Source organism: Vanellus vanellus (genome assembly GCF_965231255.1).
Source record: "Vanellus vanellus genome assembly, chromosome: 14".
In the NCBI taxonomy this organism is placed as follows: Eukaryota; Metazoa; Chordata; class Aves; order Charadriiformes; family Charadriidae; genus Vanellus; species Vanellus vanellus.
Window position 1 is genome coordinate 19789010 of NC_138919.1, and position 16655 is coordinate 19805664.

General features: G+C 42.8%; 1 protein-coding gene across 1 annotated transcript; it reads right to left on the reverse strand.

The window, feature by feature from the left end:
- Positions 1–13197: 13197 nt before the first annotated feature.
- Positions 13198–16078, reverse strand: SMIM10L3 (small integral membrane protein 10 like 3). The gene is made up of 2 exons (XM_082490330.1): positions 15890–16078; positions 13198–14481 (listed from the first exon to the last, which is right to left on the reverse strand). The coding sequence occupies exons 1-2, from the start codon at positions 16073–16075 to the stop codon at positions 14461–14463; spliced, it is 207 nt and encodes a 68-aa protein (XP_082346456.1). The 5' UTR covers positions 16076–16078; the 3' UTR covers positions 13198–14460.
- Between the last annotated feature and the right edge of the window lie 577 nt (positions 16079–16655).

The window sequence follows — 16655 nt, forward strand, 5'->3', positions numbered from 1 at the left end:
AAAACCTTGTTATGAAAGATCAACCCCTGCCTCCCCACCCCGCTCCCAAATTCAGGAAATACTTTTAATATCAGTATGTTAAGATCTTTTAACATTGTAATATAAAAGCATCCATATAGTATATTAGTGCAATTAAATTTAAGTCCACAGTGTGTCTTTTTTATCCTTACCAACTTGCAACTATCAGTTTTAATACAGAGGAAAGGTTCTGTGTATACATGCACAAAAAAGATGTGAAAATACAAAGGCATTTATTGAAAACGGACAAAACCAGGAAGATGATAAAATAGCAGAAGGAAGTGGCCTCAGATATAAAAACGTTTGCTTTGTATGGCAGAATTTATCACTAAAAGCTAAGGTTGGCAAATTGCCATCCTTCAGATAAAACAGGCAATGTAATGTAAAAAAAAAAAAATTGACTTAGTGTACAAAATACAATAGACACATTTTAAAAACTAACGTCCTACAAAGTAATTCAATTAAACATTTTTTGTTTCCTTTTTTTATGCATGCCTTCAAAAGCTTCATTATATTTTCAAATACCAGAAATCTCAGTTGTACAGATGCAACCTCTCATCTAAGGATGTCTGCATCAGGTCTGCCATTCAGCGGGATGTAGAAAATTTCCAAATATCCAAAATTAAACAAAGATGGTGGAGATATATTTTGAAAGCAAATCTCTTGCTTTCAAAATTGCAGAACTATTAAAGCACGTTTTATAGAAAAATTACTCACATATTTAAAATATCTGCTCATAGAATCATTGAATGGTTTGGGTTGGAAGGGACCTTGAAGCCCATCCAGTCCCACCCCCTGCCCTGGGCAGGGCCACCTCCCCCCAGCCCAGGTTGCCCCAAGCCCCGTCCAAACTGGCCTTGAACACCTCCAGGGATGGGGCAGCCACAGCCTCTCGGGGCAACCTGGGCCCTGGCCCAGGCTCACCACCCTCAGAGGGAAAATTTCTTCCTAGTATCTCCCCTCTTCCAGTTTGAAGCCGTTACCCCTCGTCATATCACTACATGCCCTTGTAAAAAGTCCCTCTCCAGCCTTCTTGTAGGTGCCTGTCAGATACTGGAAGGGGCTATAAGGTCTGCCCGAGTCTTCTCTTCTCCAGGCCAGGCTGACACAATTTCAATCCACCAAGGTACTCAAGTGAATGTGTACTGCTCAACATTTTCATACTGGATAAAGAAATTTTTTTTTTAAACAGCGTATCTCCTCCATTTCCTTACATGTCTGTGGGGAAAAAATGAAAGCTTTAGGAAATAACTGTACATTTATACCTGAAAGACTTTTCACATAAAAGTTTTTGAAATCTGCTGTTGACTGAGAACACCTCAAAAGCATGAGAATGCGGGATATTTAGCTCAGTTACCGTACCAGCTGAGAACAGATGAGTTCCTCCCTGCCAAGGGCGTTCTCCTCTCTGGCCTGGCAAGGCCTCCCTTCTGCTGCTGCTGTGGAGGAGCACCCATTGCAGTAGAAGGTGGATAATGAGCACAGCTAAATTCCCATGACTAACTAAATCATGCCTTTGCTCTTCATTCCCATCCATAAGGCTTTCCCAGAACTCAGCACGTATGGAAGACTCCAAACCTGAAAAACAAGATGGCAGATAACTACAATTAAACAGATCGTTTTTTCAACATCATCATCGTATTTGCAAGATAAATAGACTGTTATCTGAGTGCTATTTATATTCTTAAATAACATCTCATTCTCTCACAGTGAAAACCCTGCATAACTTGTTGACAAGAATGGTTATCTCCTCCAAAGATTAAATCGTTCCATGAAGTATTTTTAGGCAGTTATTATATTTGAATCTTTGGTGTTCCGATTGCTTCTACAGAATTTCCGGATTTACTCTTTATGAAGAACAGTAGCCTGGCAGTTCTTTTTCTAGCTGCTGCTTCTTCCTGAAATGGTCTGGACTTTCTGCATGATTAGTACAAAGCTCTCCTTTCTATAAATGTTGTATTTCATTCTGTTTTAGTAAAGCTGATATATACAGATATGAGTTAAAAAGAGATGAATTCTTCTTCCTGTTCTTCAGCTAAAATAATGAAAGGCTGTCTTGAAACTCTTAGAAAGGAGATAATATCATTTTTATTAGATTATGAAACTGCAAGTAATGGCAGATAAATGCAGATAAAGCACTCTTCTCAGAAATCTAAACTGCTAATCAATCGAAGATGTTATTCCAGGATGCTGACCACAGGCAATAGGAATGAGTAAAGCAGTATCTTTATCACACTGGGATTTTGGAAGATCCGTATTAATTCCAGAATCATACAACAGAAAAGAAAGGTATGCTTTTACCATGCTTCAGATAGCACTTAGGGATACGTTTCCGTTCTTCGCTACTGGACTTTTAATCATTTATGGAAAGCACTCCAGTAGAAATTTATTCTTGAGCCGAACAAGGAAAGATACTTACGCATGTGTATGCTTATATGTAAATATTTATATGTGGTTATATACATGCAGTCAGAAAACTACAATTTCATATTTTATGATAATGAAACGGTCTTTTATCTCTAGATCACGATATTAGAGGTATGCTGGGGCTATGATGAGCAAAAGACTCTCTGGAGGCTGCTACAAAGCTGCTGTGCGTGTGCTACATGGGTTTCAGTCCAGTTTTGTACAGAGGCGTGTCCGCTCACGTTCAATAATTGGTTGGATAATGGGAACTCTTCTTTGTTTTCCTTACAAAGCCCATTAGCAAAAGTTTAGATGCAGACTCCCCCCCTGAGTTTGGAGTCTGCCTGATTAAAAGAATTTCTCCTCCCCTTCTGCTAACAATCAGCAATTGTTTAACACTTCTGTAGTACTTCTTTAACAGAGCTACCGGTAATAACAGAAAATTAGGAAAAAGTAATGTAAATTATCCCCGAATTATTGAATTACTTACTGTTAGTTGGGGTGTCTTCTATTATAAGTGGAAATTGCAAGGAGATGCTGTATTACCACTCTGACGATGTCTGCGTCAGTTGCAACACCCTTTAGAATAACTGGGAGAAACTGGCTGTGGATTCTTCCTTACAAGAACAAGAAATTATTACAAGGTAACAGTGTTTGTCAGATTAATTTGAAAGCTGAACTTGTTGTGATTTAAACTGTGAAAAGAAAAAGAGCTCTGAAAATATTTTTTCATACACGTTTCTTCTAACAGCCTAATTTCTTGTAAGGACTTTCTAATTTACATAATTTGGTGTGACTTCATTAACTCACCATTTCAAGAAGATAGTCCAATATATTTTCTTGATCATTAGTAGTAGATAAAAATATTAAACTTCTATTTCTTTAACTGCACCACCAACATCAAACAGTTGAATTTAAACAAAGTAATGCAAGAGCTGGCATATCACAGGTGAACAATGTATAGTCGACAAACAAAATAATTAAAATGTAATACTCAAGGAAAGAAAAACAACAACAACAACAAAACAATATTACACTTATTTTGCATAAAAAGCTGCAATAACCTTGTTAACAATGACTTTGTGCAGTTCATGTGAGAATATCTAAGATTAAAAAACAATAGTGACTGAAGCTATGTAAATATTCTTAGCAAAGCCTGTTACCGATTTATCATTCCAGTAAAGTAGCAAATTATACCACTTTATAAACTGGAATTCCTAGGAGCTCTCTCTGTTTTAGAAGACCATCCAGTATGCTGTAACTTTGGACATTGTGTATTTAATTTTTATAGTTCTCAATTGGTAAATGCTGACTCTTTGTTTCAAAAGAATACGCTTATATTTCAAGATTGTTTTCCAACGAGGAGTACAATGTTTGGAAAGTATGCAGTGAATTTCAAAGCACTTCAGGAACGTGGTGTTGTGTCCATTTGAATTGCTGTACATTGACTGTACTGTCAGGGGCCTGGACTTTTAACCTGGCCTAAATTTAAGGCTATTCCCGTAAAGCACACAAGTCCAGACCTTGCAATTTGGTTCACGTAGGGACATCCTGGTGCTTACTGAGCTCTGATGGAGTCAACCAGGCTAGACACCAGCACTGATCTTCCGTGATTGGATTACAGGATTGAAGCTGTGTTTTGTCCTACTAAAATCACTTTAAGTTACTTAAACAGATAAATCCTACTATCAGATTTCTTTTCTTATTGATTACACTTTCTGAAATGGGGAAAAAAAAAAAAAAAAAAAAAAACCAACCAAAACCTTGCTTGCTTTCTCCACATTTTTAACGGACTACTTCACCTTCTATTTCTGCGTTATCGTAAGGTGTATGTAGGACTGGAAGGACAACATAAACAACTCGGGGGAAAATAGTAAAAATGTAGTTTTTCCTTTCCATAAAACAAATGTAAAATACTTTTGCTTTTTTTATTTCCTCTGAACCCATTTCCATCTCCAGCTCAGGGGGTCCCAACAGCAGAAGGACACGGAGCTGTTGGAGTGGGGCCAGAGGAGGCCCCGGAGATGCTGGGAGGGCTGGAGCCCCTCTGCTGGGAGGGCAGGCTGAGAGTTGGGGGGGGTCAGCCTGGAGAAGAGAAGGCTCCGGGGAGACCTCAGAGCCCCATCCAGTGCCTAAAGGGGCTCCAGGAGAGCTGGGGAGGGACTCTGGATCAGGGAGGGGAGCCGTGGGACGAGGGGTAGCGGTTTGACACTCAAAGAGGGGAGATTTAGGTGAGATATCAGGAAGAAATTCTTTACTTCAGTTGAGGTGGTGAGACCCTGGTGCAGGTTGCCCAGAGAAGCTGTGGCTGCCCCATTGCTGGCATTGGCAAGTAGTTTAGCTAAATAGAAAGAAATCAGAAGGTACAGTTACAACTGCAAATGAATGATAATAATTGATAATAATAAATGACTATAAATGAGAACGAAAATGTGAGGAAGAGCACTGTTTGACAGTGACAACATAGACCAGACAGCTTTTATTTCCACCAACAGATTGTTTGGAACACACACTGTATAGCAACGTGAAGGTCCTGGAACCCGTTACAGTCTGTACAGATGTTCTCACTCAGAAAGCAGCTAGAGGGAACAGAAGATAAAAGAAGGCTCTCCAGCTTTGAAAAAGGTTAAAATTTTCAGTCTGTCTTGATAAGTAAATCTATTTTTTGTGGTAGTTTCAGCCTGATAGAAAATGCAACATCTACAAGCCTGACCTAAAAGAACAGACACCTGAAGATGTACAAGCAAACCCTTAGAAAGTGGCTCTACAGTATCATAAAAACACTTTTTGGGTTGTTTTTGTTTTTTTTTTCTTTGTTTGTTTTTTAAATCTTAAATGCTTTTCTATCGGAGGAGGGGAGCAAAGACCAGAAATTGGAAATGTCGCAACTCTTCTAACTCCACAGGTGAGCAGGTTGCACACGCTTGCAGTCTGCGCAATACTAAGATCTGAAAGGCGATTTAGGAATCTCTGCTGTAGAAAAGATTTTTTTATTATGCGAAGCAAGACAGGATTGCTGAGCTTAGAAGGGTTATTTGTGAATAACTTCCAGCTAAAGTGATTAAAGGCTTCAGCCGCTACCCCCAAAAAAGAGCATCAAACCCATCGTGCTTGTTGTTGCTGCTGGCTTGTTGTTCAGTGAGCGAGGGGAGCGTCTGACCCGGGTGTCAGTTTTGGCCCTTTGCCCTTGGGGATACTTTTAACAATGCATAGGACTTGAAAGAATTCCAAAATGTGTTTAGCATTTTTTTTCTTTTCTTTGAAGTATGAGGTTGAAGATAAATAAAGGAGTATTTTGATACGTCTAGAAAATATTTGTAATAACGAATAGACGTAGCTCTTCCTAACACTCAAGACACTTATAACGTGCTTTTTACAAGCACACCACACTTCTTGATAGCAAGACCCCATCCAATATTTTCTTTTTTAATGGAAGGTAAAGGACTCCATCCACTTGTAAAAAAATCATCTCCTTAAGAAATGTGACTATCTTCAGTAGAAGCTTTGGTATTTGTGTTTGCTTTGAGGTTTTGTTTTTTCGATTTTAAGCTGCTATCATATCTGCCAGAAAGCGCAAGAGCTAAGAAACGCACTGAAGAGGTAAATGTTGTGATGGGTCTAAATTGCTAAGGGTTCCTCCAGCAATCTCAGGTCTGCATAGAGGAAATTTGGGCTCCTGTACAGATGAGCTGCTCTCATACAATTCTATAGTAGGAGATGAACAATGACACAGACGACCCCAAAGTCAGAGGCACCAACCTGAATCTGACTTCAAAACACTTCAAATCCTAACAGGAAGAGATTTGGGTGCGCATGTGGTAACATGTCTGTTCCCGAGTTTATTCACAAAAGTATTCTGAGTTCCTTGAAGTTCCCAGGTACTGCAGGTATCATGCCCTGATATACATATATGAAACTACTAATGAACCATCTGAAAGCAATGACACCGTGAGAAATGAAGGCTAGGTCACACCACTGCCAGCCACAGCGGTGGCTGGAACACGGTGGGCAGCCAAAGAGGTTGGAACCCATTGCTTCAGAGCGCACCACGCGACCCACGGGAGCAACAGGGAATCCACAGAGCGCATTGATGGCGCTTCCCGAACTGCAGACGTCTGACCCTAGGCTGAGACTGCGCAGCCCTTAGTAGATTATTACTTTCATTTTCCTTCCCCCCCGCTTCTTTTTTTCTGGTAAATGCACATTTTGAGGGAAAAGACACTCTCAGCATTCATCATTAAGAAAAATGGTCCGTGTTAATTTCGCACTGAAGGTATCAGCCTTTTCTTCAGGGTTGTCAATACCAGTTCTTTTCAGAATAAATACAGCACATAACAATTGTGTACTTCCTCAAAACCTATCACTTGTGGCATCAAGGGACCCTGAGATCAAACAGAAACTGCAAGTTAATTATGTCTTTTGAGTCTAGAATCAAAAAGTCATCTGATAGCAACTTTCAGAAGAGAGATCTGAAGAGTGAGGGTTTCTGGTTTGTTTCTTCAAATGCTCAACAATAAGCAGAAGACACATATTTACTCCTTTAAGGTGCATATTGTATTCAGCAAAAACAAGAGGTCTGGCGTAGCTGTTAATAGTACGGTGATTTTAAGCCTGAAGAGAAACTCCCAGCAATGACACCCGGACTAAGGTAAGAGAGTTCCCAGGGCCCTTCTAGGTACTGAGTGTGGTTTGCTTTCCCCTGCGTTGCGAGATTAGAGCTCGTTAGTTAGGAAATACCTTGGAATTACATTGACAGTAACTGGTTTGTTAAGGTGTGTCACTAAAAAAAAAAAGTGTGTAAAAAGAATGCCCGCGAATGAATGTTGGTGGCTAACATGATTAAGCCAGCCCAGAGCTCAGACACCAAAGGCTTCAGCCCTCTTCTTCTCACACAGGTTTTACACACGTTTGGTATTCACTAAACACACCTCTGTATCTCTGAAAAAGCCACTCACTGTCTGACTTCATATGGCCACAAACACCATCTCTTTAAGTACATCCGTACAATTTATACAGTGAAAAACTGGAATGAAAAGCACCAAAACTAGCTTTTTTGCTGAGCACAGACAGAAGATCATTTTAAAAAAGATTTTTATTTGCTTTTAAATAGCTTGATAAAACCCATCAATTGGTATTCAGAGTTCAATTGTAAACAGTTACAATACATGACCGCTGAGTAGTGATTCTGTACATTAACCTATTTGCAGCGACAATCCATAAGACAAGTCAAAGTCAACATATTTATAAACTGAAATGCACAGTACTAAGGAAAAACGATGCCGTAACTGAAAATATGAAAGACTGATGTTTAACTCCCTCCTGTGGTGTAGGCGAGCAGCATCACAATCAACAGCTGTAGGCTTCGACAGCACTCAGTATTATTCAAACATCTGCATTCACCTCATTAGGACAACAGGTTTCAAGTTTACTATGGAAACTCCTCTCACAAGTTAAAAGTGTTGCACTAAATTTCTAAAATACATACAAAGTTGTAAACATCTTTCCCTGGAACAAACACAGAGGGTTTGTGCCAGCCTTCTCCACCTCCCGCATTGCGATAAAAAAAAAAAAAAAAAATTATGGCCAAAGAGCAAGGCCATAGACTGAGATTGCTGTGCGTGGGGAACGCCGCCCTGCACAGGGGCACGGCAAGCGTCGGCGCTCAGGGACAGCGTTAGTCACCAGCAGGGACATTTCAAGAAAGTTCATGGAACACTCATGGACTTCAGGTGATGAATCAGGCACTAAGCATTAGACTCATCTACTTTTAAGAACAAAAGGTCAAATTACAGCCAGGTATTTTTATATGTGATAATAGGTAAAATTGACTACAACCAGAAAATTAAAGAACAGCGATACTTTCACAGATTTGAACTTTAGCTGGTTTTGCTATCAGGTTTATACAGACCTTCCACAAAGAAGGAAGAAGAGATATTTGCAAAACAGACTACAAATACATTGAGATCACAGAAATAAACCGGATCTTTTCAAGGAGGATTTTCTTTCTGGAAGTCCCTCTGGCCATTTTCTAAAATGTTTTAGCTTCTAAATTGATTTCATCAACTGATTTCAACAATGAAATAAACATCTACTTGGTCTCAATTGTGTATTACAATTCCAAAAAGATTAAGATAATTGAAATTTTGGAATTCAATACAGGATTAATTTCAAAGGATTTACTTAGTGCATGGTGGTAAAGGATAGCATCATTCTCACACTTCCGTGGTATTCTTGTTTTCACACCCTCAGCAGATTGGTGTCTATGTCCTTGCATTTAAGTATGTGAGATGATTGTAAATGTTGAACGTTTTCATAGGCAACAAGTTGTTTATTTGAAAATTCTATCGAATGCAGCGCTTCCCTGAGGATTAGAGGCTTTGCAGTCTGAGATACCGAAAAGGGAATTCGTCACAAATATTAAAAAATAAATAAATCCTAAAGTGTTTTTCCCCCCCAGTTATTGTTTCTGTGATGCACAGTCAAATGTCAGAACATGTTTTATTCTATGCACTCTTAGAAAAAAAGGTTTCAAATTATTAAGAGTACATTCATGTGATTTTTTCAGAAAGTTATGCTAATGACTCAAAAACCTAAAGAGCACTGAAGCAAGTGTAACTGTTTAAGTTTTGACCTCGATATATTTGATAAGCCCCAAATTCTAGCTGCAATTCTCAGCTGACAGAGGTACCACAAATTTGAATTGTTAGATTTTAATGAAAGCAGCTGTTTTGAAGGGAAAAAGCAGAAACGTGTCACATTGACTACCTATTGCTCTGTCAGATATCCCACTTGTCATACACCCTAATGACAGACTATGGATGCTTATGTCTCAACACGGTTTCTGTCAATTTGCTGCGCATAATTAATTACAGGGGAGTGCTTCTACAATAGAGTATCAGCATGTGCTTATGCTGAGAAATGACGGGGAGGGAAGAGAAGGAAAATATAGGTAAGGCCAGGCCACAAAACCAAAAGGAACAACTTGACAACAAGATTACCACACTAGGAGAGTACGTCCAGGCTTGCTTCATCCAAAAATTACAAGTGTGTAGACCTATAAGGAGGGGCAAGGGAGGAGAAAAGGAGAAAGAACACAAACTTTGGCAAAGTTGAAGAAAGTGCAGTCTTTACAGTCATAAAAAAGCCAACAAAAACACTAAAAAACCCCAAACAACAAACCCCAAACAAAAAAACCTTAACAACCCAACACTGAAAAAGAGAAAGGCTAAAAAACGTCTACAGATAAAACTGTCTCATGGTGCGTGCTGATGCACAGCGATAACTTCTAAGATTGCACTAGCAAATATCACACGAAGTACTCCACCATCTCTACTGCATTTTGCACTGTAGTGTCAGAAAGTAAATAAGCATTTGCATAAGCATTCCAACATCACACTGTGATAAAACACTTTATCGACATGCAGAGCTCTGCGCGCACACATTTAAAAGTATATTTTCTTTTTCAAAGCAGTACACCATATAGTAGATTTCCACTCAAACGTACATTTATGGGAAACTACTAGGCAATTCTCTAAATACTGAATATTTTCTTACTTAATTTGATTTCTAATGGCAGAAATAGAACTCTGCTACATAGTGCAGGAAGGATCTGGACACTGATCAGTGAAATTTTAGAAAGTGCGAGTTGGTTAGTAGAACTCCGACATTTTGCTTAGAGATACCTCTTTCCAACACCAGCAGAACGGCAAGATGAGAGAGGAACTGCAAATAAGGCAGCAACTCCCAGTTTGGTGTAGAGGTCCCTTACCCCTACTAACAACGTTATTCTTCTGTACTGTAACAATCGGCCGTCTCGGCCCTAACAGCACATTTACTCAGAAAAGCAGTTCCCACATCTGACTTACTGAAGCCACGGAACTCCACACAAACTGGTTCTTAGCCGAGACCCCCTCCATCTTTTGAGATGCATTAAGAGAACAGCGGCCTAAACGACATAGTATTTGATTTATATATAGTTTCAAAGGATTGCCATCCTTCTGGTTCACTATTCTCCCCCAGCCAGTAAAAGCCATTTGAGCGTCGTCGCTGCCAGTCAAACAGTTCTATCAGTGCAAGAACAGTGCTTTCAATTTATGGCCTCCACAAGCTTAAAGTGCAGTATATTACATGAGATTTTAACACGCCAAACTATCCTTTATTTGAATTTCAAAAGGAATGTTCAAGTTAGTATGTTACCTTTTAGGTTTTAAGCAACAAAATCCAAGGCAAAGTACATAAGCTACCTTAAAACGGATTAAATCCACTCACTTAAGACATATTCTTTATATCTTATGTTCAATATACATGTAATACACAAAGAAAATTTCATCATTTTGCTTAGCTGTATATGTATTTAGTGTGATCCTGTAGTAAGTGATTAAAGGCCACTCACTCAAAAGTAATTTTGCTTAGAACAGGACTGTATTAGCTGGACTGTGATACACAACACGATTCAGCATTCCAAGATCCCCTCCTTACTGACGACGGGCCGAGGCAGGAGACAGCCCTTGGCACCGCACTGTACACACAGTTAAATTCTAATTTACAAACGGTTTCTCTCATGTTTCATTTTTTGCCCTCTTTCCCCCCTCTCCCCTTTAAAATCACGACAAAGAATAGGTGCGTTAAAAACTAGATTAATGCTTTTATGCCCTTAGCTACTCCTCCCGCCTATTAACCTGGCAACATCACCTACAATTTTTTGTTGTATATAACTATGACTCCTAAATTGGTGGTTCCCAGGTGACGTACAGCAGAGCAGAGTCTTCCCGGCCAAACCGTTCAGCTGAACGGAGGAGGTCCCCAGTACCAACTGCAGGTACAGCTGTGCCAATCGGTTCGTTTTCCAGGAAGTTCCAGCACTCAGCTGTGGATGTGGGATTGTGTTTATGTGCAACTTAAAACAAACAAACAAGCAAAAGCTCACCATACAGGAAGAGAGTATTTCTTTACCTATGCAGCTACTTAAGGAGATAGAGATGCAGTGGCACAATGTTTTCTTTAGCAGTGAAGCCAGCTGAAACAGGCTCCAACCCCTCCCCACCTTCATTCCTCTACCCTCAGCTCTGCCAATTGTTTTTTTTTGGTTCAAGCTGTATGCAGACACAGCTGAACACTGTAACTCAAATAAACCACAGACTTTTGGAGAAATGTCTTTGTTTCTGGTGTTTTGGGGTTTCAGATCCACATCATTTCAGCAATGTTGACGCACAAACACTTGTGCTAATACTGCTGCAATGGTGATAAAATGCAGCAGTGGAGATGGGAGTGACCAGTACGAATGGTTGATTAAGAGGAAGCTGCTGCTGTCAAAATAATTACTTACAACATGTAATCCATTATTATTTTAAGGTTTTTGATAGTTTTGTGACAGGTAATCATACAGTCAAAAGTCTAGAAGTTAAACAATTAACAAAAGTACACACCAGGGAAAAAGTTATTTTCTAATTTAAAGTAAATGGCTTTTTATCTCTTCTAACATCCAGAAGAAATAGCCATCCAATGGGGATAATAAAATCACAACATATCATTTAACAGAAGAAGTAGTGTACCTTACTTTCAGCACTTAAATAAGGTTAAAAGTTTCCAACATTTCTCCCCATAATACTGCTAACTGGCATCTCATCTTCAGAATCCAGGACTTCACAGAATCACGGAGCTTCAGAGTTGGAAGGGACCTCTAGAGACCATCCAGCCCCACTCCCCTGCCAAAGCAGGATTGCCCAGAGCACATCACTCAGGACTGCATCCAGGCGGGGCTTGAACATCTCCAGAGAAGGGGACTCCACAACCCACCTGGGCAGCCTGTGCCGGTGCTCTGTCACCTGAACCGTAAAGAAGTGTTTCCGTGTATTTGAACGGAACTTCCGGTGTTCTAACTTGTGCCCATTGCCCCTCGTCCTGTCCCTGGGAACCATTGAAAAGAGCCTGGCTCCATCCTCCTTCAGCCCACCCTTTAGATACTTGTACGCCATAATAAGGTCTCCCCTCAGCCTTCTCTTCTCCAGGCTAAAGAGTCCCAGCGCTCTCCGCCTTTCCTCATAAGGGAGGCTTCTCTACACAAGCGTGCAAACACCCTAATAAGCTCCACATTAGAAACTCTACTGGTTTTCCAGGTGAATTCAGTTCAAACTGAATGCAACGTCACTTATTGTCTTTCCAAAACGAAATCCACTAGCTAGCAAAAAGGATCCTTGGTGTGTGAATCGCTGGCATGACTTTCCTCTGCACTAAGGGTGAGCTGAAAAGACATCTGAACTCACGGTATCAATACCTCGCCCTGTAGGTGAGCCCCTACAGCACAGTAAGCCCACCTACACTGACTCCCTTGTTGAGAATTTTGGACACCAAGTTCAAACTTTGACCTACTGCACAATGAGTTTCTCCATCTAAATGCCCAGGGGAGCATATTCCTGCAAATTCCTATTCACAAGCAGCTCTATTGATTCCAACATGCGTGCTCCATTCTTTGCCAAACCCCGTTGTCAGAAATCTGTCCCAAAGCCAAAGTCAACAGGCCCAGAAATGATTACTATGCTTCAGCGATAACAATCACTTTTTCAGGGAAAGAAAACATTCTTTCAGAAAATTGTTTATAGTGCCTATTGTAGCACAATAAAGCTCATGAGACATTGTTTAAATTAGAGCAGTACCATCCTTGAAAGGGAACGCTGCTGAGAATTATGCTGTATTGAAGACCACCCTCCCAACGGCTTTCCAGTTCAAAGTGTTTTAAGGACTGATATGTTAGTTACTGTTGGATTCAGAGCAGGAATTCAATTCTGCAAGAAACGGTTTCATTGGAAATGGCTGTAAACAGTAGCCAGAACACTCAGCTAATACAAAACCTAAAGAAAACAATTGATCTGCGCTAAGCAATCACACTGAGCTCTAGTCTAGTGTTAATGGCAGACCTGCAGAAGTCCAAAGAGTTTTGAGATTAAGAAGTTCTTTCCACTCAGATGCAGATATTCCTTACAAAAAAGTCCCTGTTATTCCAACAGCCAGTTTTACTAGCAATTACACAACTATAATTTTTACTTTAGCTGTCTACTTCTCACTAAAACCTGAACTGTAACCTTGTCTCCGTTAGTCAATTAAGTTTCTATTAACGTTAAAAATAGTAATTATTAAAATCTTAGCACTCTTTTACCTTCACTACTGCATACCAGAAACCTGCTAGTGCAAAAGCTAGAACAGAAATTACTAGCTGCATGATGTGAAAATTATTAGTCACATATTGTATATTCAAAAGCATTTTCTTGTATCCAAGTGTTTGCTCTGAAGATACAAGGTTTAAGTAACAAAGCAAAAAACATGGTTTCTGGTGGTTTAGGAGTCCCAAAGTATACTCATTCAGTGAGGCAACTGGAATAGAAGAGACATCAGCAAGCCCACCAAGCTCCAACTCTTTGAGAAATGCAAGCCGCAATTCATTCTCTTTGCTGCTGCTCATTTCTAATTCCAGAAACTGCAGGTTTTTATTACACCACAGATTTCCCAGCCAGAAGTGTGCAAAAAATACAAAGTTGTCTCCTGGACAGTGAAAGCTAAAGTTTCCAGCAAAACTACAAGCTTCCTCCAGCCAGGCCATTACTGAAATACTATCAATGCAGCGAGAAACCCTATCAAGGCTGTCCTTCCCAGAAGAAAAATGCAGATGAAATGAATCCTTCCAAGGAGCAGCTGCACTTGAGTTCCTCCCTGCTGATTCACTCAAACTCAGAGCCATTTCCTTGCCAACAGGAGGCAGAGGTATAGTATTGAAGAGAGAACAATTCCTAGTGTTAAAATAAAATAATTCTTTTTGTAAACTGCTACTATGATTTTCAGAATTGTTCAGCGCGGAATGTGTGCGTGTCAGGTGAGCTGCTGCCTTGTGATGATCTGGGCCACTGTCACATACTCGTTTCTGGTTTAAGTCTTCTTTCTTCATAGTCCTAGAGACGGCCTTGCTGTTTCACAACAGGCTGAATTTGAAGAGTGTGACTGACTCCAGTTGCAGCACTCAGCGCAAGCAGCACACCAAATCACGAGTCAGTGGATCTCAATATGGACCTAAAGAGAAAGAAAGTTATTATACTGATATCCCAGTTTCTTGGTGCCCAGTATACAGAAAAGTAAATAAAAAAAAAAATATTTAACATAAAGAAAAAGAATAACCCAACTGCAGAAAGTAACAGCAGTCCAAACAGACAAGTCTCCCTACAGGCTGCTCGAGCGCTTCCAAAGGGGTAGGAAGTATACCCGAATATAAACTGTCTTCTCTAGTTTCAGTTTAGTCTGCTACAAACTCTCTTTCGGTAACAGCCATCAAAGTGAGTCAGCAGAGGAGCACCTAGGGAGATTCGCTGCCTAACAGTAGGATGTTCCCTAACCGGTACAAACACAGACTGTAACTGATTAGAGGCTTAACATTACAGGCAAATATTAAACCTTCCCATAAACAGACGTGCCTGCTGAAATCAGACACGCAACACTGGAAGTCAACAGCGTTCGGCACACAGCTTGCCCAAGGGAGCCAGCGACTGGCTGCCCCGCACAGTGAGGGGGCACCGGTTACACCAGGGTCAGACGCCAAGCTGGTGTTGGTACAGGAGAACTGTTATGTACCAACACAGATAACAGGCAAAGGCAAAGCATTTTTAGCCACCGAAGTTACTAAGCTACGTGTACAGCTCCTGGCAGCGCGGCTCCATTTCAAGCTTCAGAACTGTAGGGCAAGTCCCAAATATAAAAACACGAGACGCCACATTTTAACTTCTTCCCATTTCAACTTAACATCTACAAGTCACAAACTGCAACCAGCCCCGTCCCCAGCACCCGGCCACCAGCCAGATGTCAAGACTCTCGTTACAGCTGTGCTTATGAGGAGGAAGAAAGAGGCCAACGTTCGGCTAGAGCAGATGTTTGCTGTGACAGTCCGTAACCTGCTTCTGCTGCCAGCGAAGTTAGAAGTAAAGCATCACAAAACCAGTGGAACTTCCACCCCACAGAGCGTGGGAGCTCCTCGTGCCTTCGGGTCAGAGCTGCTTCTGGAGCTCCACGTTTTGCAGAAACGGCCTCAAGACGGGGGAGACGCAAACTGAACCTGAACTGTCATTTTCATACAGTGACGTTATTATTTAAAACTACTTCTGCGTCTTCCCTGCTACAGTTGTTCTCGACTTTAACAAAACCCAGCAAACCGGCGGAGGGAATCGTTTTATTGGCTCCTCACGGGGGTCAGGACCGCGCTGCCAAGACGCGCGCACCGTACGGCCGCTCCGTAACGCGGCCCGGTACCGGGGGGGGACCCGAGGGGAGGGGGCGCGCCTCCCCCGCCCGCAACCGCCGCCGCGCCGGAGGCGGCCCAGGCCCGGCCCGGCCCCGGGAGCTGCCGAGCCTCCGGCAACGGGCGGCGCCGGGCTGGGAGCGGGACTCGAGCCCCCCCGTCCCGCCGCGGCCCCCCAGCCCCGCCGCCCACCTGCAGCCGCACGTTGAGCATCATGGAGGCGACGATGTAGAGGTAGGGGAAGTTGATGCGGAGCTTCCAGGCCAGGTCGAAGAAGATGAGGAGGGTGCGCGTGAGCCCCTTGCAGAACACGCCGTAGGACCGGGCCGCGGCCGACTGGGAGAGCCTGGCAGCCAGGGCGGACACAGCCGCCGCCATAAACGCCGCCGCGGCTCCGCCGCCGCCGCCGCCCCCGCCCCGCGCCCGGCGGCGGGAGGATCCGCCCCCTCCCGCCCCCCCCCCCCCGCGCCCGCCGGCGACGCGCGGCCGTGCGTCAGCCTGGCGCCGTACGTCGGGGCGGCTCGCGCGCCGGTACGCCACGCCACCCCGCGCGCCTCTGCCGGCTGCGCATGCGCGGGCGGGGCCGGGCTCAGGCGGGCGGGGCGGGCGGCTCGAGTGCCCCCCCGGGCCCCTCACGGCCCCCGGCGCCGCCCGCCCGCTCTCGGGGGGGCCCCGGCCCTCGGGCGCTGTAGTCGCCCCGGGCGGCCGCGGAGAGCCACCGTGATGCCTCAAGGCCGTCCGCCGCCGAGCCCGCCCCTCTCAGCGCGGGGAGAGGCCCCGGGGCTGGGCCCAGGCGCGCGCCCCGGCCTCCCCGACGCCGGTCGCGGCTGAGCGCCGGCGAGGGGCTCGTCCGCCTTCCGCGTTGTTTATGGCAGCCCGCGGCCTCCGCGAGGAAATAACTTATGTGCTTTTCAAACCAATACTTCAGTTGTTTTGTTTTGAATTTAAATATAGTGTT

Excerpts from the sequence above, each read along its gene's own strand:
- SMIM10L3 (XM_082490330.1), bottom strand. The coding sequence starts at position 16,075 with ATGGCGGCGGCTGTGTCCGCCCTGGCTGCCAGGCTCTCCCAGTCGGCC. Across the intron at positions 14,482-15,889 it reads TGCTCAACGTGCGGCTGCAG|GTCCATATTGAGATCCACTG; the intron begins GTGGGCGGCGGG and ends CTTTCTCTTTAG.